Consider the following 24810-nt stretch of genomic DNA (forward strand, 5'->3'; position numbering starts at 1 on the left):
GATGAAACCAAATTATCTTTTATCACATAAACTTCCGGCCCTGAGAAAAGCCATAACAGTACACGTGAAAAAATATCGTATTTTTGCACGTATGTTGATATACCCAATCAGCTGCTGACACGTCACTCGCACTTGGTGCCACTCGGTCAGGTTGATGAATGGACCGAAAAGCCTTTACGATTCTCAATACAAGTTGTTTGTCAGAGCTTCCTCGAATTATGGCGGCTAAAACACTAAAAAATCTGTATTGCTAACAGGCAGTGAGGTTCAAACTTTCCTAGAGAAGGAAGAAAACCAATATACTAAAAGAAAAATCGCAAGTTACGTATTCAGTGGCTTTGGTGTTAGCATTTCTCTTGTGTTCAACTCGACATCTCACTAGTCCGCTGCGCTCACTCATGAGCTGTGCGCATTCACAAATTACGGAATACCCAAGGGATTGCCTGCTGGCGCTGACCACACTTTCCCTACATAACTTTTAGCATCATCTCAGCCATGGAGCGCTTCCTAGGTTTCTTATCAGTCTTGGGAAAGGGTCATGATCGATACCTTCACGAGCTTTGTAGTCTCGTTTGAACAAAAGTTGTGACGTGAGAGTGAAAGAAAGAAAGAGCCAGACGAGATGCAGCCTTTTTTTTAAATGTCTAATCTTTTTTCCACAGTCTGGCTTTTTGGGCTCTAAATTTGTTTCGAGAGCAATTTTTAGTGTTTTGTCTCACTGGATTACATAGTATCCTCTGAAACAAAATGTATATTCAATTTAGTATTTATATTTACAAATAGTCATACCTTAAAATAACGAAGACAGCGATAAAAATGGAAATATATACGATTCATGCTGATATATATAACTCCATATTTTACAGTGAAGTGTATTGTTATTTTAAGAAAGTAGTGCCTAAACTGTATTCGAGGGGCAGCATTTTTTGAAAAGTGGGTTACACCTCGTCAATCAGCGAGTAATCACCAAACTGTCATGTCGACCTCTACGCCATGTTTTACTTGGTGTGACAAAAAAAACTTACAAAAAGGGGGTCATGGGCACCCTTGGACCCCCACCTCTAGCTACGCCCTTGACGGGATTAGTTGAAAACACTCCGTCTTTGTCCTAAGCATATCTGTGCTATGTGGGGCTGAGCTCAAAACTATAATTAATGCAACTCATTAAAAAAAAAACACCTTTTTTATCGTAGTCTACTTATGATTATTTTTAACGTGTTTAATACCATACAATTTACGAGAACTTGAAACCCAACTTTGTTTGCTTAGAAGTGCGCAGATGCACACTCTTCATATTCAGCGATACAACATATTTAAACACACACGAGAAATATCATTAAATATTGCTTGCATAACATGTGATTGATAATAGGAAATATATAAAAGGGAATTTAATCCTTAAAGTTAGAAATGAGACAGTCTATAATGTGATAAACTACAGGTACCGCTGTTTAAAGCAACGGAATAGCTGCCAGTAAATACTACTTTGATAAACATTTAATTTGACAGACAGTAAGTACATATAAATGGTATTTCGATTCTTATAGTTTCACATGAAATAACATTGAATGTGGCAACTATGTGCACCGCTGTTTTAGGCACCGAAATATTGCTTTTATAAAAAAATTAATGCGAGCGGCAACGGAAAACATGATGATATTTGGATCCTTATGGTTGAAAATGAAACACTATGTTAATTGACAGATAAAATACTTTAAATGAGGGTGGCAAAAAGGTTGTGCTGATCCCATTTCATGCACGGATTTTCAGAAAAATTCACGCATCACGCATATGAATAAAAAAGGAAAACCTAAAATCTGTCGTCCTCTTGAGGATTTCACGGGTGGCATATATTTAATGAGGCAATGATCACGTCTCACGCTGGTTAATAAATTCACGAATCACGCTCGCCTTTCTTTAAAATGGTTACATATTGACTTTGGCCTTAATCACGCGACACGTGTAAACCATTTACCACCCTCGTAAATGTGTACCACTGTTTAATGCAAAGAAATAGCTTCCATTTTATTAATCACATCCAACATGTGATCGGCCCCAAAGTCATATATCGTCTGAGGGGTTGGCTGTAAATGGGGCAAAACACTGTTAATATCACTGAGTTGTTTTAGCATATCGTTCTTTGCCAATAGGGCATCTTCGTCGCTTACTTTAGCCAGGAGGAGTTCTATAACCTCAAGTCTACTGCTTGCATACTCGAGTGAAGCTTCGAAATAACTCAACTCTGCATGAATGTTTTCCTTCTGGGTCTTTACTTCTCCTTTAAGTTCATCCTTCATGCGTTGCTTTTCTCCTTTTAGGAACTGAATTACTTCATTAAAGAAGCCGTCAATTTTCTGGTCGACCTCTCGCGCGTTTTGATCCAGACTCTTTTTCTGCTCCTCAAAAGCACCCATAGATCCTTGTAAAGCAAGGACTTTTTCTTTTGATTCCAGCATGGCATTTACTATCTTTTCTTTCTCAGCGGGAAATACATCTTTAGCAAAGTTGTACTTGTGATCGCGATGATCAATTAAAGCGCAGTCTTGACAAATCAACTGTTGGCAATTCAGGCAAAAGAGCTTGAGGATTTCGTCCTCGTGTTTGTTACAAAAGGGCTTGGAATTTGTGCGTCTGAGATCCAGCAGATGATTTATAATGTAGTTGGACGGAAGGTTTGCGACATCGCCATTGAGTACCTGAGGAGAAAAGGAAGCAAGACTAATTATGGACATTTCAGTGAATGGAAAGGAAAAGAGAATATAATATTTTGTTGTTAAGAGGCTGAAAGGCGAATTGTGTGCTCTTCTGCAAGCCCCTTGAGGATTTCGTTTAGACCTTGTTGTGTGCAATAGCTTTGTAAATATTCGATAAAAAATTTGTGGAACGTCTTGTCGAGACCCATTGCACGTTATTAAAATGAGATACGTAGTCAAACTCTCTTAAATAAACTTACTGCAGAAAGTAGACAACTACTGATTTCAAAGTATGCATTAACTATCGTGCGCAAACAGTAAAGGAAAAATGTTTCAAACCACAAAGGAGAGCCATAATCATTTTGAAATAATCTTGGAGAAGAAGATGAGGCATCCCAATACCACCCACATATTGACAGAGGCCTCAATGAAACTAACCTTCCTCCCCTTATTTATTCGAATCGTCATTTTATAGTTTCTTGGTGTGCAGTGCCTAAAAGGGATTGTTCAATTTTAAAGTTTTGCATATTAATATTGTTGCACAATATGGACCTGATTTCCTGGCTTTTTGTTATGCAATACGATACAACGTTAATTGGCCATTAAAGGTCCGTTTCCCTAAATAATTTCTGGTTTCATACCTGACTTTTTTCTCTGCATACGGGACACCTGATAATGTATCGTCTGTATCGTTTGCGGACTCGAGTCACCAGTCCCTCCAGGCATTGTTTGCAGAAGATGTGTTGACAGGTCAACGCTTTTGGCTCCGTAAACTTTTCGTGGCAAATTGAACATTGAAGATGTTCTTCTAAATCGTCCTTCGAAGTGGTCATCACTTATATCAGCTTTTGAAAGAAAACATTTATTCATAACACATTCATTAGGAATTAAAAAAGCTTTTATGTTTGGGTCATAGAGAAACAACCCAAGAAACCCTCGCGTTGATTTGGCTTTTAATGCAATATCAATTCGTCATGGAATACCGCTGACAAGCTCTAGGTTAATTCAATGTTGCCTTTCTTGGAAAACATAAACAGGGGGCTTGCAAGCTAAATAACAGAACTTTTTCTTCAGCTGCATCCAGAGCTAAAACAAAGATAAAAGCCACATGGGCAAACCTAGGTGACCAAAATACAGCAACCACACAAAAAACGTGTCTAGTTTGTGTTTCATTTGGGAAATACGGGCCGATCGAATCATTTTTCTTCTGCAATGAGATATTTCCCTGATTTCACACGATCATTTTACTAGTGATCAGGATACAAGACATTCGCCCTCTATGAAAATACGGTGAAGAATTAACACGTGTACTGCGTTCACCTATGTTTTCATCCCTCATCTTTATCATAATAACTTCAGAAGGTGACGCTATATCTTTTTTGCGAGAAAAAAAATTCCCAATTGAAATAATTTAGCAACCATACTGCTAAGAACCAAAATGACTCTGGGCTCGATATTGGTATTGGCCGAAAGATCACCTTACTTCGGGCGAAGTGGCCTGACGCGCGAGAAGAAGGATACAGTTTTGGAGAGGGTAGACCAGTGATCTGTGTATGTATTATTAATTTAACATGCGAAGTTCTATCAATCTAATGAAATGTTGCGAATACGTTATCAGAAATCGCGTGTAAATTACTGGGCTTAACGCCAATAATGAGATTAAAATGACAATAAACAATACAAATAAACCAATACAAACTACGTTAAAATACAAAAGTTTCGGTACAAAAATTACAAGGATTTGGTGGCTGGGTTAACAGCCCATCGTTCCTATCTAAGTGGTGAGCGTTCTCTTGCATCCGATACAATTTGGCATTTAAAACTCGAATCAGTTGAAAATACAGCAATACAACAAATTGTCTGTCTGTATACTTTCGCCCAATGCTGGAAAACTAAACCTAGACAAACAAAGTTACTAAGAAACCCACCTATCGGTCCCGCTTTAAAAAATGGAATGACGAAAGTTCACCAAGACTACTCCAAAATTTACGAATAACTGATTACAGGGACGCTAAACTCCGATTACGAAACCAATAGAAATATAAACAAACAGATTAACATTGTAACTATGTTCGTATCTCGGGTCACTCTGAAATTATTAAACTAATCAATAATCAATTAAACAAAAATGAGCCTTCTGGCTAGTGTCCTTAACAAACCAACTAATTAGCTAATAATTTCTTCTTTTCAATTATTCCCCTCCCATTATAATTAAATTTTGAGAGGTTTGCCACTGAAAGAGTCTGTGGACAGGAGTTCGTGTAATTCTAACGTTCAAGGCATTTCAGTTAACATTATGCGCAAGACTTACCTAAAACACTTTGACTTTTGTAAACCGTAACGACGAAAGTCTCGATTATCAATCCGACTGGAAAGAGAGGAGTCTACCTACAGCTAGGTACTTAGCAAGTAACCTCTTCAGTCACTGAAATAAGGGAACATGCTGGTTATTTTTTTCCGTGACACAATAACAGACCTAATGTAACATCAGGACGGCGACTGCAATGAGAACTCAACGAGATATCAACCGAAAGAAATATTCTAGTTAAATCATCATTTCCCTTTTTATTAAATCCTGAATTGCTGAAAAGGAAGTTAAATGCCGGTGGTAAATGTTTGGACGCTAATGTCACGTCAGCATCGCCTCCGTATCAAGTTCGTTTAATTTTTATTATTTTAAATTGATTTTTGATTAAAGAGTTTGAAACTCTTGTTGATAAATGTTGAACAAACTTCTAAAAATATTGTTTTCAGACGCCATTTAGTTCAAAATTATTTGGGTTTGATCGCTGAACTTAACCAAAGAAAACTGACCCGACAAAATATTTTGGTCGATCAAATAAAATTCGATCTGCGTACTTTACTAGCGGTGTTTAGGCAGACTGTTGGACCATTTCATTCAAAAGTTCTAACAGATTTTCGGTGCTATCCGCTAGCTTAGCCTATAAATCACAGAAGTATCTAAATCTATTGCAACCGCAGTATTGAAAGTTTCTGCAACCTAATACCAACACGACTAACTTAACAATACTGATGCCTGACTTGCTTTTTAATGGCATGATTCCCCAAAAGGAGCTAACTATGAAATTCTACAACAGCACTAACTACTCATCCCTCCTCTCACAAAACCTGAAATTTAGCTTGTTCCATATCATCAAGCGAGCGTTGACAAAATTTTTTGGCAGTTTCCGCTCGAAAGTCTGATCAATAGAGTGGAAAGCTGTAGTCATAATAGGTTTACGTCATTGCCAGAAAATCAATGAAATGGCCTGTAAAGTGCTTCCTGTTTTGTTTTCTTTGGTTACTTTGTTAAATCCTGAATTGCTGAAAAGGAAGTTCAATGCCGATGGTATATGTTTAGACGCCGCTAATGTCTCGTCAGCATCGCCTCCGTATCAAGTTCGTTTAATTTTTATAATTTTAAATTGATTTTTAATTACTGTTTAAACTCCTATTGATAAATGTTGAACAAGCTTCTAAAATACTGTGTTCAGACGCCATTTAGTTCAAAGTTATTTGGGTTTGATCGCTGAACTTAGCCAAAGAAAACCGACCCGACAAAATATTTTGGTCGATCAAACAAAATCGATCTGCATACTTTTGTAGCGGTGTTTAGGCAGACTGTTGGACCATTTCATATTCAACAGTCCTAGCAGATTTTCAGTTCTAACCGCTAGCTTTGCCTATGAATCACATAAGTATCTAAATCTATCAGTTTATATTAATCAAATTCGAATTTATGTAAAATATTTCTGTTCGCCAGAGAGTTTGTTTACAATCCGACCTGTAATTACAATGCAGCACTTAAGAACGGTGAAAGTATGCATGACGCTGAAAATTTGATTGCGTCAATTAAAGCTATAAATCGCAAGATAGAAGACATCTCCCGAACGAAGTATACGTTAAAAGTTTTCATGACACAAACCATGCATTTTGATCTTGTCGTGATACAAAGTACTTGATTTCCTGTTTTGCTAAAAGGGAAGTTTTATGCTTCACTGATAATTAACGTATGCGTTGTATTTTCGTCTTCTTATCTAACCTTCTGCAACTGCCATAACATGACGTAGGAAAGACATGGACGATAAAGTTAGAGCTTGAGTTGAGTGTCGCCTAAATTCCATTTGAGTTTGAGCAGAGAGTTAAGTTTGCTTCTCTCTTGTAGTTGGTCTTATCCCCACGATATATTAGATATATAATGCAGATAAATATAATCAAAGATCTCTGCCATCTTACATCTCAAGTTGGATCATCGTTATATTAATCGCTTTGAAATTTTGTGATTAAATCTGAGCTAAAATTCCTTGATCTGGTTGGCTGGAGATGAATTTGTATGACTTTTCTTCTTAGTTGCAACGTATATTGAACGCTCGAACTCACCTACGTTGGTCCACGTTGTCTCAATAAACTCCTTTCGGTAAAGCTGACTTGCAAGAAACAGAGAAGGGTCCAGATATGTCCCATTATATTGCGTGAATTATTAAGAATTTCCGGCCTTTTCCCCAGAAGCGTATTTTTATCCTGATGTGCTGAAGGAAGTTTCTCGACTTTCCTTCCCCCATTCCCCCGCTCACCTTCGCTCAGTGGGTTGATGCGGGAGGGGGAGGAGAGTGGAGAGAGGGAGGGGAAGAGAGGCCTTAAAAACGAGTTAGGGAAATTTCCACTGGTGATGATGTTTTTACTACAACGACATAATCTTTTTGTCGGTTTTCAGACGCTTTACGCTCACTTCAAAACTATCTTTTGAAATAATTTTAAGCAGGCTCTTCTAAATTTATAATCAAGCGTAATAAAACTACAGCCTTTCCTTTACCTCCAAGCTAAATAAAGAGGGAAGAAACTTGCTTACGAGTCTGTTACCTGGGGGAGATAGGGATATTAATTTTTGAACGTTTTTCGGATTTATTTTCTTTATTGTTGGCCTTAATCAAAATAATGAGGCAATTGCTAACACCTACTGAACACTTACCTAAAACTACTCTACTGCTAACAAGTGCAAGAATTCGAGAATCCTACAACCATGGTAGAGGTACTTTACACGTGAAAAATACATTGCTCAGTTTAAATCAAGGAAATTTCGCTCAACTTTGTGTGGCTGTTTCCTTCACCCTCGTCGATCTTCAGTTTCTTGTTCAGCAGAGTTTGAGCTTAACACTTTAGCCGCTAAGATCTGCGCTTGCAAAGGTAAACAAAATTTATCAATAGTATGGCCACTATAATGCCCTTGTCGTAGTGCTACTGGTTGGAAAGATCGCCACGATGAAATTTCTATTGTCTTGTACTTCTAGCCGGTAGGATCTCATGAGGCTTAGAAAATACTACCGGCTAGAGGTACAGCTTTCATATTTAGTCAACTTTGCTAATTGTTACCACAGTTTCCTTCAAATTTTACTTTTTCTGCACTCCAAATTAGTCTTACACTTCTTTGAATCACAATTTTTCATGAATACGCATACACTTATTTATTTTTATATGGTCCTGTACCTTTAGCTGGTAAGATCTGAAGGGGCTAGTGCTTTTAAAATACTACCGGCTAGAGGTACAGCTTGCATACCCAGTTGAATTTTCTCAATTTCTATTACGATTAGCTCCACATTTGACTTTTTTGCACTCCAAATTAGTCTTACACTCCTTGGAATCATTTTTTACAAGAGTACATTTACATTAATTTTTGAAAATTTGCTCTTGAACCTCTAGGTGGTCAGATCTAAGGAGGCTTAGAAAAGACTTCCAGTTAGAGGTACAGCTTGCATATTTAATCAACTTTGCCCAATTTTTACTGCAGTTTGCCCATTTTACTTTCTGCGCCCCGCATTAGTCTTACACTCCTTGGAATCACTTTTTACATGACTTCATTTACATTTTGTTCTCTTTTATTTAGTCTAAAAACCTCCAGCTGGTAGGATCTTAGGAGGCCTAGAAAATACTTGAAGTACAGCTTGCTTATTTTATTGACTTTGCCAAATTTTCTTACAGAGTGCTTTTCATTTTACTTTTTGGCATTACATTTTAATCTTATAGTTACACTTGAATCATTTTTTTCAAGAATACCTTCTCTCCTTGGTCGCGTACCTACCACTACTTATTTGATAGCACAGCACACAAGCTGTGAGCATCAAATGACTCTTTATAGGGAATCAGCTGAAACTAAAGCAGGCATTATTTGACAATAAGCAAAGGGTGTCTGGTTGGTGTTAAAACAAGATAGATCGATAAGATAGATGGTTTATTTAAATCACATCGCAGCCCGAAGGCTGAATTAAGTAACTTTTACAACTTTTAAAAGGACAATAATAATTTATGATAAATCTATGTTAAATATAATGGTAAAAATGTTTAAATTGGTAAATCTTTTTCATCCTTGAACTAAAATTTAAGGAATAATCTATGTATTATGAGAAGATGCGTTGAATAGCCGGGACATTGCGAGTATGAAAGTGTTATTTGCCCTATTGGTGTGAACGCGCGGTAAAACAAAGGGACGATTGTATCGAAAATTATAAACAACATTATTTTTCTGTGGCAGTAATCCATGTAGCTTATGGTTGGGGTCGGCTACTATGGCGTCAAACAGTTTAGTGTATAGCTGACTATGGTGTTCGGTTATTGGCGTTATTCCCAAAACTTCGCAGGCTTTGTTGTAGCTCGTGCTGGGCAAAATTATCGATAGTGCCCTTTTCTCGATATGTATGAGCTCGTTCTTAAGGTACTGCGGAAGCGCGTTGCATAAAACCGGAACTCCGTAGTCTATCGTAGATCGAACACACGAAAGATAGAAAAGAACTAGGTCTGTAAGGAGGTAGTCGGGCCCGTTTCAGCTGTACAAGAAAGTATAGTTTTTTGCTGGTTTTCTTTACTAACTCGTTAATGTGGGCGTTCCAAGTTAAGTTGTCGAGTGACTCCACAACAGTATGAGACTAACATGGAATTTAGAAAGGTTTTTTCCATAAATCAAGAAGTAAATGAAACGACCTAAATTCACCCTAAACGTACAAAGTACCTCTAGCCTGTAGTATTTTCACTACAGGCTAGGGTAGGCAAAGTCCACTGAGAATGCAAGCTGTACCTCTAGCCTGTAGTATTTTATCAGCCCCCTAAGATCCTACCAGCTTGAGGTTAAAGACCAAATAAAAATAAATAAATGTATACGTATTCCTGGAAAAAATTGATTCAAACGAGTTTAAGACTAATTTCAGTGGAGTGCGGAAATAGTAAAATGCGAAGGAAACCATCGTAATAATTGTGCAAAGTTGACTAGATATGCAAGTTGTACCTCTGGCCGGTAGTATTTTCTAAGCTTCCTGAGATCCCACCGTCTAGAGGTAGAAGACACTAGAAATTTCATCTTGGGGATCTTTCCAACCAGTAGCACCATGAAAGGGCATTATAGTGGCGATACTATTCATAAGTTTTGTTTACCTTTGCAAGTGTTGTTCTTAGCGGCTACAGCTTTAAGCTAAGACTCTGCCAAACAAGGAACTTAGGATCGACGAGGGCGAAGGAAATAGCCACACAAAATTTGGCGAAATTTCCTTGATTGAAACTCAACAATGTATACTCCACATGTAAAGCACGTTCCAATGTTCATATCTGGTTGAATCATATCACTTGACTGTTAGTAAATTGCACATGGTGTTACTAGAATAGTCCACCATATTGCAATAGCCGACAATTTCCGATAATCACCCGCCTCGGAAACCCGTGACTAGTGCTCCTCGTGCGTACCTCTAGCCGGTAGGATTTAGGCACAACTTTCAACCACAGAAACCTCGTTTCCAGGGTCTCTCTGGCTCTAAATGAAGGGAAGAAGAGAGACCCTGGGAATGAGGTTGCAACCACAGTATTGAACGTTTCTGTAATCGTAATTACAACACGGCTAACTTAACGATACCGATACCTGACTTGCTTTACAATGACATGGTTCCTCAAAAGGAGCTAACTATGAAATTCTACAGCAGCACTAACTACTCATCCTTCCTCTCACAAAACCTGAAATTTAGCTTGTTTTATATCTTCAAACGAGCGTTGACAAAATATTTTAGCAGTTTCCGCTCGAAAGCCTGATTAATAGAGAGGAAAGCTGCAGTCACAATGGGTTAACGTCACTGCAAGAACATCAACAAAGTAGCCTGGAAAGGCCTTCTTGTTTTGCTTTCTTCGATTATTTTGAATATTTTTTATGCAAGTCACAATCAATGTCTTTTTCTTTTTGCAGAACAATTTTTGGCTGGCATTTTAGGATTATGTGCTTTACATCTGTTGAAGTCACGAATGTTTGAATTGGTGTTTCACATGATGGCATACCCGGAAAGAGAATTGTTTCATTATAAATTTGTATGATAGGATGGCAGTAGAATTAGGTATCAAGTCTTTAAGGGGATAAACTAAAAGCACCATTAGCTTCAGAAGTTTTTTAAGTTTATTAATTCCTCTAATTGCAAAACTGCTTGGGATAGTGTTTTCCTGGCAGTCGGCCCAACACGGAGTTTGTTCACTTAGGTTTTTTGTTTTTTTAACAAAACACCTTAAGATATGAAAAAAAAAATGCTAGCAAAACAATCTGCATACCTGCACCATACACAAAATACAAAGATACATCTTTTGTTCTGGATGACATCGACGTTTCCCATATTAAAAAAAAAGCAGCTGTCATTTTGCCGAATGATTAATGAATGCCTTGTAAAGTTTGTTTCTAACTTATAATTATTCAACCTCAGAGGCTTTTAGGGGTGTTTTATGATGAGAAATAAATTGGTATTTGCAGGTTTACTGCACTAAGACAAATTTTAAATTGGCGTCATACTTAGACTGGACGTCAGTCCGTCACGGTTCTCCCAGATTCGGAGACGGGTTGGGTATCAACACAAAGACGGGGCCACACTCTATTTCTGATTAGAGAATCTGACCACAGATTGTTTCACAGGCAGCCCAAGCTCACGTCTCACTTGCTCAAATTCTAAACGGTTCCTCTCGTAAGTTAACACCGAGTCACACAACGCGTGACGCTTTCATGAATTAATCGTTTGCTTTTTCTCGAGACGTGAGCTTGGGCCATCTGTGGTTGTTTTAACAAAGAAATAACCAAGTGTTGACAGCTGAAGCGACCAATGGATTGATTCGACACAATTTGTCTTAGAAACAAGCTAGAAATAACAATACCTTGAATACTATTTGTGATAAGAGTACTTTATTTACTTGATTAAAAACAGATTAACGAATGTAGACGGTAGTCTCATCTAATATTTCAGTGCCTCACATGCGGATCAAAATGGTCAAATAGTGAGCTGACTTCACTCAGAACACCCACCACTGAGTCTTCTGCTGTGTAAATCAGTTTAAGGTGCATTGGCGATGAACAGAATCTCAGCGTTAGGAAATTCGGGCTTTGAATTTTCCACCAAAGTCACTTTTCCAGTGTAGTCACATCCCACATAGCAGCCGGTTTTGACGTGTTTGAGCATGGTGTAGCTCCAGAAATAGTCAGGCTCAAAGATATCGCTTTCGTCATCGTGCAAAGAAATTTCCTTGCAAAACGGAAAGCATCTTTGAATGAGAAATAATCTTGATTATGCAATTAATGACGGACAGATTGAATGACTGACTGAATAAATTCATGAACGAGTGAATGAGCGGGTGAGGGAGTGAGCGAAATTAATTATGAATGAATAAATGAATTGGTGAAAGCTAAAATAGATGAATGAACGTTGAATTGTATGAATGAAATAACTCCTTACTTCGGTTCGGATTTCTTGTCCGCATCCAATTCCTTTCATTGCATACTGCTTGTTTAGCTTTGTGTCCGTGAATAGAAGGGCCACAGCATTGCTTTTATTCGGTGACTTATTATTCACATCAATGACCTGTATGTGAGCTATGATAAGGATTTAAGGAGAACCAGTTATCATTATTGACTTCAGCAATGAGGAGATATCGAAAGAAAAAAGACCGTCTTGGAATACTCCTCATAAAAACTAATGCAACAACCGGTTCTATCTCATGGTTCAGAGCTCAATATCCTCGTTAGAGGTAGCGGTCGCAGGTTGTTCACGATGTATTGTGTTTGATAAGTTTGAGTTGCATGTTAATGGACTTCGTTTGATATTTTCTTAAGTTGTAGAATCAATCAGAAGACATTTAAGCACAGAAAAGGCAAAAATTTATATGTATCAAAGCGGCTTAAGTCAAGTTGACTCAAATTCTTTCAAGTTTATCTTAATTTCGAAGAGGATATCAATAGCTCTACGAGAAGTGAGTATTAAAATCCAGCGTTCTGATGTAAATCTAGTTTACTACAACGACGGGTGCGAGCTTCCGCCAAAGTGATCATCAGCTAACAGGAAATTACATAAAACGTATTAACTTCATTTGCTACAATGACTTAAAATCCTCGCAGAGGTAAATTTTTATCGTTATTAGAAAGAGCTTCAATGAGAGATGGAAGGCAACCTTCCCTTCCATCATGCTCTCCTCATCGGGTCAAACAATTTCGCGACGCCGTAGTTGCTAAAGCCTATTTTCACGCCCATTGAGGCTATTGTTTATATCACTGCATTTTTTGTATAAATAACATAACTGTTTACTTACTATCATCAGGCTCCTCAAAAGTTCCACCACAAATCACTATGTTTTCACTGGGACTCCTCTTCATAACACCACCATTTTTGTTGCTGACTGCGCTCCAAAAGCGATAAGTAGAACCTACCGTAAGTTGATGGAACTTAAAAGTCGAGTTCCCTACAAAACCGTCATCCGACGTAGCCAACTCAGTCGTATACAGATAAAATGTATGTTGGCCTCCCGAAATTGACATATTACGTGGTGTTTGGTTCTCCTTCTCTTTAGCCTGAAAAGGTAGCAGATATAATCAGCTTAGTATAATGATGCAAGATATGCTGATTTCCTCCTTAATAATGTACATGAAAAATACTACACACTTCTGATTGGCTGAAAACGAGTGCATTCTCATGAATACGAAGCGATGATACGAATGTGAATTACAAATAGCGAGTGTACGCTTTCAAATTTCGTCTGTCTTGACTTCCTGTAATGTTTTTTTATGTACATTATCAACAAGTAATAAAATGACTTCTCTCGAAATTTGGTGTGATAAGCACTTGAAATTTTCGAAAGACTACAAGTTGCACTTTCCCTACGGGCTCTTTCAATTTTGTTCTCTTTGAAAAATTCACTCGTGCTAATTGACACCAAATTCACTCGAAATCATTTTCTTACCTATACTTATTGCATGGCTGCGTTGATGGGAAGAGGCAAGAATTAAGATTTTTTTTCCTCACGAAAGGGAAAAACAAACGAAACGAAGCAAACAGAAACAAAACGAACAGAAGGAAAAGAAACGAAAAAAAAAAAAGAAGAGGAAAAGAAAAGAAAGGAAACGTAAAGGAAACAAAAGAAAAAAACAAAGTAAATAAACAAAATTAAGCGAAACTAAACAAAACTAAAAACAAACAAACAAACAGACAAACAAACAAAATTAAACTAAAAAAAAAACAGACCTAAACTGAACAAGACAAAATAAACGATACGGGACTCACTAAACTAAAAGTCCAAGGGCAACTGCAAGTTCAACGCTTAAACCTTTGCGAGTTCGACTCCTTAAAAAAAAAAAAAAAAAGAAAAAAAAGAAAAAGTTCACCCCCACCTCAACAGGTTCACCTCAAAATATTCAATTCATTTCCTAAATCGTCGTTAAACACTCTACTTCCAACAAGTTCCATGATTAAAACATAAGATGTGCACATTGGTCATTGCTCAACACGGCTAAGATTTTGTTTGTCCATCGAGCTTTGTCATGGTATTGCTGTGAAACTTGTCTTTGTAGAGAGCGAACTCGCTATAAGGCGTAACCTTCTGAACCCATGTTAAAGCCCTAACGCGCTAAATCTCAAAATCACCAGTATTGGAGCTCTCGAGATTCTGATCGAAGTTCCACGGATTAATACGTTTTCTAATTAATTTATATACAATAAAACTATGTGCTCTAAAATCAGAAACAATGCAAAACGTCTGTACCTTCTTGTCACCCACGATGTGTGCGCTAACTTTTTGGTTATCATCAAACTTGTATCCATTTTCAAGTTCGGCAGCATCGTCAAATCTTGCATTATATCGCTGGAACTTGACTTGTTCTGAAGTAACATTGGGAGGTAAAACGTCGGAGAATCCTTGCAAGAACTGCTTGGTGAATCCCCTTAGATCTCCCCCTTTTTGATAGGGAAGGATTCTCTTCGTATCAATGTATGTCACATGGATGCTAACTGGTTCAATTACTTCTTGAGTCTAAAAATTTAAAGTGACTTCATCAAAACAGTAGAGCAAAATCAAATTGAGGGAGAGATGGGTTCCATAAGGAATTCAACCTCAGATCTTCTTATACTTAAGGAGAAGGGGAGGGAAGAGGAGTTGGAAGACTCTCCAGGTGCTTCTCTCCTTTCAGAGAACCACGAAATGAAAAGGATGAGATGATGTGTTCCAGGCTGCTGCGGTAAAGAAGCACTTGGTTGCTGTTTTTTAAGAATCAACCTATACGTATTTTTATTTTGTCTTTAACTAATGGAATTGAACAAACACTCAATAATGAAACACACGAAAAAAAAAAGACATTCGATTCTGCGATTTATAGCCATTATTTAAAACCAAATTAACGCTCACATCTACTCGCCATCCTAGGGTTAGACACACGAGAAACATTAAATTGGGACTTGTATATCCTCTCTGGCGCTTGAAATTGGAGTTCAGAACGAGTTTGAAGGGGATGATGACAATTCCTTTTTTGTTGAGAAAAGTTTGGCTTATGAAGGAATATCTAGCAAGCCGTCAGGCCTAGGATGGTACAGTAATTATTTGTGAGGCAAACTTACTGAATCCATTCCTTCTGCTTTCCCAGCACCTTTCTCTTGATGCCACGACATCTAAATAATGAAAACGAAAAAAATTAAACTAAATAAACAAACAAAAAAACAAAAAAAAACAGAGTAAACAATCATCCCTCCTCTCTGAATCCTAGATTCGTAAAAGCTTTTACGTGGGCATGTGGTATCAAGCTTTTCCTATAGTGATGCTGAACCATTTAAGGTTACTTCCCACCTTCAGAGGCCAAAAAATCAATTTTATTTGACTACGCTGAATTCAAACATTCAACCTAACGTTTCCATTAAAAAAAATTCTGAAATCTTTAAAAGCACCCGAATTATTTAGAAAAACGTATTTCAAATAAAAGTGTCATAATCTCGGACCTGGGCGAATCCCCTGGGGGAATTTTCGCGGCAACCACTCATGTTGGGGCTCGATTTTCGTGTTATTTCCATATTTTGTTTACATCGCGTACTTTGCAAAATCACTTGAGGAAGCTTGTAAAAGCTCTTTGTTTATGGAAAAATCTTTGCTCATGGAAAAATCAAAAGCGGAAAAAAGTCCTTGTTAGAAAAAGAAAAATAATAAAACAGGCTCAAGGAAGAAAAAAAGGGTACCATTCTGTCAAAGAACAAAAAAATTCCTTTGTGAAAGCGAATGGTACTGGCAGAAAGAAGTCGCCGTCAAACTAAAATTTGCCATTGACAATATTAAAAACGAGTTTTCCTTTTCTTTATGCAAGTACCAGCCTTGATCTAAAAACATTAACAATCGCCTCGAATCGTAATTTCGAAAGCTCGAGTCAGCTGATAGCAAATTACTGGAAAAATGGGCTCAAATCCAAGAGAAATCGAATCTTTTTCGAGTTACCGGGCGTTCTTGTTAACCGGGTTCGCTTTAGCGGGGTTCTACTGTAATTAAGGTAGTAGTATTTGAATTCTTCTACATGACGTCAAGAGGTTTAAACAAGGAAGTATGGTTTTAAGAGTTAACTTCTTTTCTGGAGCATTGGAGCAATGACATACGTTTCACAGTTTCAAACAACTGTGAGGTCTCAACTAAAAAATAAACAGCCAAATAAGAGGAGAGAGGAGGAATATCAGAATTTACACTATTTTAAGCCGAAAAATGACGGTTTTTCCCCTTTCTTTAACGTCATGCTTAAGATATCGAAACCTTTCCCAACATGTTTGCTCAATGACGCGTTCTGTGAGTTTTTGTCCTGCGTAACCAAAAGTTTATTACGATCAGTTCAGAAGCGTCGACATCTCACCAGTTCATGTTTCCTTTTCCGAGTTTAATGGGTAATAGCCACTTAGATTCACGATTCCTTCCAATAAGTAAAGCTAAGCAGTTGAATGATTGACGTGAATAAGTGGGATAACCACGCTGCGACTCGTCATTCCCTTGTTTATATATATACTCTAATTTGTCTTGACATATTTCTCTAAAAGTTGTCACAAAAGCTCGGTGATTTAATTTGCAAGAAGTAATCATCGAAAAGAGGTGACAAGAGAGGAGAAACTGGATTATTACGGCCCAATCTCTTGCGGTCCCTTAGAAAACACATGCGATACTTTCTTTGCCCACTGCGGTACTTTCGATGGGAATGCTGCCCGCTAGCTATTGACTGGAAACTAGACTAGGGTTAGTCTAGTCTAATGTGTGGGGTATGGCGTAACGAGCCTTAGAATATTTTCAAAGTAAAGCTCGTCATATATACCTGTATATATACCTGTACGTTGTGGGCACAGTTGTTGATAAATAGTTTTTTGAGGAGTCTGTTTTTGCCACGAGAGCAAAGCACAAAGGAATCTTGAAGAAAAACAAACAAACAGAATGCTCATTTATCAGCTCTTAAGGTCCTCAGTTCTCTTTAATTTTCAGCCTCTTAAGATTGTGTGACAGGGTTGAGTGAGTTTTTTGGGCCCATTACAAAGCATTGTAACGCAAAACCATCGGGATCACGGATTACTTTCAGAACTTTTAATCACTGGTTTCATCAGTATTGAAAAGTGCTCCTAAAGAGTTCCATCCTACAATTTACTGGGGTGTATCTAGAAGCAAAAATGTATTTTTGCATCGAATAGGGTTTTTGTGGCAAGAAAAACGTTTTTATTGTTTTTATGCTTTTGTTCCTCCCAACTCAAACGCAGGTAAATTTCTGTCAGCAGAACGCCTGGTACCCGTATTTGTATTGATATTTCTTATAGTTAAAATGATCACTTCTCGTGAAGCCAAAGGTATTCAGACATACTTTGAGCAATGTAGTAGAGGCTTTGATGTTTTGCCAGGTAAGACTCGTCAGATTTAACGTCCGGTACTCAGCAGATCAAACTTTTAATGGCAACAATTAGAAAGCCTTCACGCGATGGCCATTTTATTGACATCTGTCAATATTAGTTGTACGAAGGGACTCGACAAAAGCACTGATTGTTTTTTTTTCGTCGAATGCTTTCAGTCAAATCTACTGTTGTTGTTTGTAGTTGTGTCTTGCTTGGTTCTGACAAAACTCTTAAGTGTTTTCAAGCTGTTTATCGATATGTTTTGCATTATCCATCATTTCTTCTCGCATCAAAGTGATATCCATGGGTCTCGTTATAAGTGATATCCTTATTTCGAAAACGTACATCCTGTTAACATGAAGCACTTGAAAGTAGCGTGGAAAATCAAGAAAAAGAGTCGAGTAGAAACCAAACTGGTTAAAAGGTTCCTTTTACTTATTTATTGAAAGGTCTAAACATGTCAACTGGTGATGTACGCCTATTCTGCTGGGTCTATGAATTTGGTCATGAAAGTTACGGTTCAAAAATTTTTGGTCGTGGTTGGGAAAATATATTGGTTCGCAATTTATGAGTAGATAAATTAGTTCATAATTGTTTGTCGTCCTTAATCATTTTCGCCTGTAGTCTATTTGTGGCGGCCTAGGGAAGAAACTTGCCACTCCCCGCTGACGAGCAAAACTAATTATGACTAAGCAATGTCATTTTCTGTAAAACACATTCATTCGCCATTCCAAGTGGGTAAGCGGTTATCTACTGGCAGTTACATGCCGGAAGGTCACGTCGCATAGGAAGAAGAAAGTGCATCAAATAATCATGTCTTGAAATCTTCATGCTCTTCATTTGCACTGTGGGGTATCAGACAGAATTTTTGAATATGACGATAGTTAGAAAGAAAAAACGTGCCAGTTTCTTTGTCACTGGCTGTGATAATTAACTCAAGCTGTTCCATAGAGTTAATTGAGCTTATTTAGCCAATGTTATAGCTCAACTGTGACAAAAACCACACAGAGGAAGTTGAACCTCTAGTTGTGCGTGTGTGGTGCGTCTTTTTTTTTATTTTTGTTTGTTTATTCTTTCTGTTTTCTAGGCTTTGATTTCTAAAAGGCGAGATGATTATCAGAGGCTTTGTTTTGTTACTATTCGTTGCATTAATATCGTCTGTGGTCAAGGAACATGGAAGAAGCGATGGGAGTAAACACGAATTCGAAGGTAACTCGCTAACCTTGTTAGTAATATCATCATAAAACTCACAACATCGTCACTGCTATCATCATAAAGTCTTCGTCATCAGGAGCCAAGGAAAACATGACGGTAACGGAAGTGACGTTCGTTTTTAAACAAAAGATCTGATAGACAGCAGAGTAGCTTTACACGAGGATTTTACAACTTTTTCGCGAAAAAATGGCAACCTCGACAAAAATCATTCCAGGCTTTATTTTACGAGTTATTCTGGAGAGTATTATTGTTGCCGCACGAGAATTTAAGACTCCTAAGCATCTCTCGAAAATCAAGACAGTTCTAAGTTCAATTCTCCCTGATGACCAAGATTTTGTCATCGAGTTGGTTCAATTAACTGAAGTGGATGTATTTTTATTTTTTAAGACTCAGCTTTCTCAAGCAAGACTATACCAAGGGAGATTCACCACTGGATCAGATTTGACGGAGATTGGTATAACTGTCACTTGGAACGTAGTATTGATTCGCATGGTGTGTTCTGTAGCTGCCCGTTTCTGGCATGCACGGGATACCCGCACTGCTTCGGCTTAAAGCATTGTAAAATATCCAAGAGATACGATTATTTAAACATCAAGAAGGAAGAGTGTAAATGCCGCAGATTTTACTAAAAGCGTGAAACATGGAGAAAACTGTTGAAAACAGAAAGACCAATATGAAATAAGTGCAAAACTTTTGAAGAAATTGTTTAATAAAATAATAAAATAACACTTTCGTACTCTCAGAATGTCTCAATCGCATTTGAACTTGAGTTGCCTAGGCAAAAGGAATTTTTATACAAACTTTCTTTGGTTTTGATTTTTACAGTTCTACTGCAAAACTTTCATCTTACACGTTTTACATGATGGCATTTTCATTGGATTAGGGTTGTTACATGTATTCCAATCAATTCCTTCAAAGCTCTGCTTTCAATTCGAGCCAAGCGTGACTTGTACCGATGGAATAAAACATACCCTCAATCCGTCTGTTTAAAGGATTTTATGATTAACCGACTTAGTAACCCAAGCCAATCTTTATTGACCTTTTCTGGATCTTTCAGCGCCGCTTCTGAGTTTAAATTCTAGAGGATTATAAACGAGTTCGAGGCATAAAATGAACAAGTAATGTCATGTTGGCTATTTTTTGTGTAAGTTCTGTTTTCAGTTCAAACGAGCTGACCACCTTGTTGATACCAATAAATTCAAACATAGCGTTTACGGCATTCGGCGAAAAAAGTTCTCTTAAATTTCAAATTTTACCCTTCATTCAAGCCAATCTTGAAGATAAAAACAAAGTAACTGCAGACATCTCTTGTCCGAATTGGAGGCCATCGAAAATAATTTCATTTAGTGACTACAGGCTATAATCAGAAAGTGAGATTTTTACAATTTGCTGTGGTTCAAAGCATTTTTTATATAAGTGACCTCTTTATTAGGTACAGACAAATACATTAGAGACATATAAAAAAAAAGTCGTTGCACTTAACGGTTACGTGAATTTCTCTCTTTCAGAGTAAAAATTGGGATATATGTATCCAGAGAGCTTGCCTCTTCAATAGCATTTAACAGGTGGTAGCGAAAGGAATCATTTTTGTTAACACCGTTATACCTACGTATACATCAGTACGAAATGTGGATGCCCGTAAGTCTTCGCATAACGCAAATATATCGCTTATCCGGCCAGCTGCCATCTGGGCTTCATGTATTGCCCCTTCTACAACTGTGAAAGTCCATTGCCTGAGCAGAATGCTGAACAGAAAAAGCGATTCTCGCGTTCGTTACTGGCATCTATAGAATAAGTACGTGCCCATTCCTTTCAGAGAAGCCTTCGAGAAATATTTGTGCACAATTTCTTTTAAGAAAAGATTATTTCGATTCCCATAACTAAACGTTTGTAAACACTAATTATCTTTAACGGAATTCTGAGCATATAAAACACATGAGATGCAACTTATTTATTTTAGCTTTATAATTTTCCCCTAGCGAGCATGCAATAGCAGATTACCCTATCGTTTATTTATCATAAGCGATATCAAAATTTAAGTAACACGAACTGTTTTTGCTGCAGGGGACGGAAATTTCTGATAGGTTTTTTATCGGCAATGTTGAGTGATGTTCTGATTCGGTGACAGAGCGGACGACTAAGTGCAGTTTATTGAACAATACGGAGATTCTATTTCAAACGAACTTCACGCCAGTGATATTGAGACGTCTAGAACTTAACTTTTGCCCTCAGCCCATCAGCGATTTAAAACACATTGCGAAAATGTCTGCGTTGGTTGTCAATTCCATGACTTTTCTTACTTTTCGGCTTTTTTCTTAGATATTGCTCGGAAAGCTCCTGAGGGAGATTAAATAATTTTTCTTTTTTGTATCCTCTTATGTAAGCATTTTAAACTCGATTTTGAAAATGGCGAGAAAACTTCATTTCGTGTCGTAATTAGAAAAGCGGTCAGAGATTTCAAATTAGGCAGCGGTGGCTGATACTTCAGCGGACCATTAATAGGACAAAAATAAATTATTTACGATAGCAAAGCCTAGGGGCTTGAAGATTTGAAAGATACCTGCTCTTTTTTCTTCTTCTAGCGACTGTTTAGGTCCTCTTCGGGTTATTGCAAATATATCGCTCCTGTAACTGTTATTACACGAAGAGAACCCAAGTTTTTATAGCAGTAACCACCTTAAACATGTTGAAGCAAATCGGTAAAACTGTCATTGTTTTTCATCGCCAATAACGCGTATAAACAACGTTTGGGCCAATTTCCACCTTTGTTTATTATGTTACCTCTTTTCCTAAGTTTTTTTTTTCTTGTACCTATTATATCTTATTTTTATCGTTATTGTGTTTTACTTGATAGCTTTGTCATCCTGTCAGAACAAGTTACCTCTCCCAAAATAACAAGGATCCACGCTGTCACTTTATTCTGCCCGTACCCAGCTCTTTTTTTAGCCTAATGGACTCCTACCAAGATAATTAAAGCTGAAATAATACTTGACTTCGGCTTGAAATGCCTAAGGAGGAATGAGCGCGTAATCTTTGACCAATCAAAGCTCTCCACAATATCTTTCGCCGCTAATATTACGGATCTATAATTTTTTCGCTACTGCAAGTAAACGTACCGAGAACAATAGGCATTGTACGCGATGTCTACGCTGAGTTTCGTTTCTTCACGCCCTGCGGAAAAACATTCAGGTTGAAGGTGTCTCAAATGTGTTAGATTGTGAGAAAACGAAACAAAATAGGAAAGTAAGAGGCAATGATACCTGATAAGAGTTAAGAGTGGATTTTGTGAGGAACAGGAATTAAAAGTTAGTATAGATCTTCTTGTAAATGCTGTTTTACTTTTGGATCTTGAGTAATTTCGGCCTGCTTTCATCAGGCTACACAAGATTTGTAACGAATTTAAGGTCAAATATTACGACTTTGCAAAACGTGTATGTTACTAAACAAACTGCTGACTAATAAACCGATAGAAAGTGTATTTCATGTCTTTAGATTCTTAGTATGCAATTAAAATAATAATGCGTTTGCAAACGGATAGCTGTGGTTGGTGAAAGATCATTTCTTAAAGGAAGTCGCACACGAAGATCGCTCGAAGTTTCCGCGAAATGACAAAGAATGGAATCCACGTATTCCATATACCAGTAATGAGTGCGAAAATCACAATTTCTGTTCAGTATTTCCCTTTGGAAGCGAACCTTCAGCAACGCATTGTGTACAGTTGGCAAATGGCCAGGTAAACATGACAAAGGGTTAAAAAGGGGAAGATGGGAAATATTTCGACAGGCGTTGTGTAGAAATACACTGCGCCGATAATACGGTTGTTTCCTCATAGGCATCACTCAAGAAAAAAAGAAGACTTACAAGCACTCAAATTTCTTAAGGACGTGAGTATCACGATCGTAAAAAACTTTACCACCTCTTGTAAATCTCGTAAGGGCACTCATCGCATGATAAAAAAAACTGGTATTGGTTAAAACTGTATCATGTTAGGGAACAAGCAAGTTTTCTGAATACATATATTCTACTTTTCGTTTGAGGAGAACTTTAGAATTTCAAGTACCTGAAAGTTACATAATTTGTCTTATTTTTTTCCATAAAATAATAGATTTCACCACCAAAAAGAGGTCCCGTAATTTAACTTGACACGCTTAGCAATTGCAAAAATTGCACTTTGCACCGGCTGACTGCAGAAATTTTGTCCCCAACATGGAACTACTTGCATCAGCCGCGGAAGAGAAATTTCTGTAGCTGTTTACATCATCAGTATTGTCTCGAATAACAGGTAAAGTTTGGGATCCAAGAGAACATTTTTGCCGATTAACGTAAACGACATGTTTCAACTCGGTAATATAAAGCACTAAAATTAGCCAACTTGACATTGCCTGCTCACTTAATACTTCAGTATGGTTTATAATCCTCTTAAATTTGTATTCAGTACAAAAATATGAGTTTGAACGAATTCTCGTTGGAAAATCTCCGTGCTTGTTATCGTCAATTAAAAAAAAGCGACGGAAACTGCTGCTCTGTTAGGGTCGTGAATAAAATCAGTCTACACGCATTCCCAAATGTTTTACCAGCTATACTTTAGGCAACTTAAACTTAACTTCAGTTCAAGAAAATCTCAGTGGCTGATATGTAGCTCAAAAAGCTGGTTGGGTTAAGTTCTTCGTTGCAAGTCTACTAACTGATAATATAACAGACCCCGAGTTAAGTACTTTCCAATTGTGTTGCTGGAATTGGCAAGGCAAACATAACAGGTGTTTGGGGTACGATCTTTCAAAAATTAGTTCGGTTTTTTACATTAAAAATACAAACAAACAAAAAACAATCAAACAAAAAACAAACAAACGAACAAACAAAACAAAAACATGAATAAGGATTTTTCTCGCCGGTACCTTGTTTTATAAAAACTCATTAACGACACGTTAGTTGTCGTAGTGCGAATTCGCAGGACGCGAATTTCTTTGATTGTGGAATGTGTGATGTCCCTCTTATTTTTTTACCTTCCTTGAATAATAACTGACCATTTAGTTTTCGCGTGATATTGTTATGTTCCTGCAACTTCTTGCACGACAATTAAATTTTATTTTTGCAATCTGTATTTTCGTAGATTTACACGTGTGCTGTTACGGCTTTCCTTGCGGCTGAAAATCTTTGTAAAAAAACCCATTTTAATACAATAATCATTTTATTACCTAAGCCTCAATTTCTGCGTGTTTTTGGGTTTTTTTTGTCTCATTTCAAGCTTTATCCCATCAAGCCAAAGACCATTTATTGACTGTGGAGCCTTGTCAGAAAAAATAATGATGGTATAATGATAAGGAATTCATGTACTGGCATTTTGACAAAGCATTGAAAGTTTTACCACGTTGGTAAACGACTTTTCCCCTCTTGGTTTTCCCTGTAAACCATGTGATTCCCCGAAGATCACATTCGATACTCCGAAGAGGTTTGATTCAATTTCTGTTCAGAAGTCCGTTACTCACGAAATGCTTTAACAGCAAGGTTACTGCATGTTAGTGCATCTTAGTACATGTACTATACCCCTCTGATCTGACAATTATCCCTAATTTCCCTCCTTCTCAACAACTGTGCAGGTCTTAAACCTACACGAAGAGAAACTATAGGAACGATGGGAACGCTCCTCGTTCAACAGTCCATAATTTGTTGTAGATGTAAAACTTTGCAACATTTGGTAAAACTAAGCTAAATATACTGAGGAGCTAAGATAAATAATTTCACTAATA

General features: G+C 37.4%; 2 protein-coding genes across 3 annotated transcripts; both read right to left on the reverse strand.

Moving 5' to 3' along the window:
- Positions 1 to 690: 690 nt before the first annotated feature.
- On the reverse strand, positions 691 to 7240 carry LOC136277865 (tripartite motif-containing 13-like). 2 transcript variants are annotated; one of them, XM_066160640.1, is made up of 3 exons: positions 5005 to 5461; positions 3335 to 3538; positions 691 to 2696 (listed from the first exon to the last, which is right to left on the reverse strand). In XM_066160640.1, the coding sequence occupies exons 2-3, from the start codon at positions 3524 to 3526 to the stop codon at positions 2001 to 2003; spliced, it is 888 nt and encodes a 295-aa protein (XP_066016737.1). In that variant the 5' UTR covers positions 3527 to 3538; positions 5005 to 5461; the 3' UTR covers positions 691 to 2000. The 2 variants fall into 2 exon arrangements, with proteins under 2 accessions (XP_066016737.1, XP_066016736.1); XM_066160639.1 differs by lacking the exon at positions 5005 to 5461 and adding an exon at positions 7074 to 7240 and having other exon boundaries at positions 692 to 2696.
- A 4375-nt stretch (positions 7241 to 11615) lies between these two features.
- LOC131783873 (uncharacterized) lies at positions 11616 to 21695 on the reverse strand. The gene is made up of 7 exons (XM_059100647.2): positions 21624 to 21695; positions 17299 to 17378; positions 15572 to 15622; positions 14724 to 14990; positions 13278 to 13536; positions 12428 to 12564; positions 11616 to 12217 (listed from the first exon to the last, which is right to left on the reverse strand). Exons 3-7 carry the CDS (start codon positions 15620 to 15622, stop codon positions 12029 to 12031), a joined length of 903 nt encoding a protein of 300 aa, XP_058956630.2. The 5' UTR covers positions 17299 to 17378; positions 21624 to 21695; the 3' UTR covers positions 11616 to 12028.
- Positions 21696 to 24810: the final 3115 nt, after the last annotated feature.

The sequence above is a fragment of the Pocillopora verrucosa genome, chromosome 13, assembly GCF_036669915.1.
Source record: "Pocillopora verrucosa isolate sample1 chromosome 13, ASM3666991v2, whole genome shotgun sequence".
Classification (NCBI taxonomy): Eukaryota; Metazoa; Cnidaria; class Anthozoa; order Scleractinia; family Pocilloporidae; genus Pocillopora; species Pocillopora verrucosa.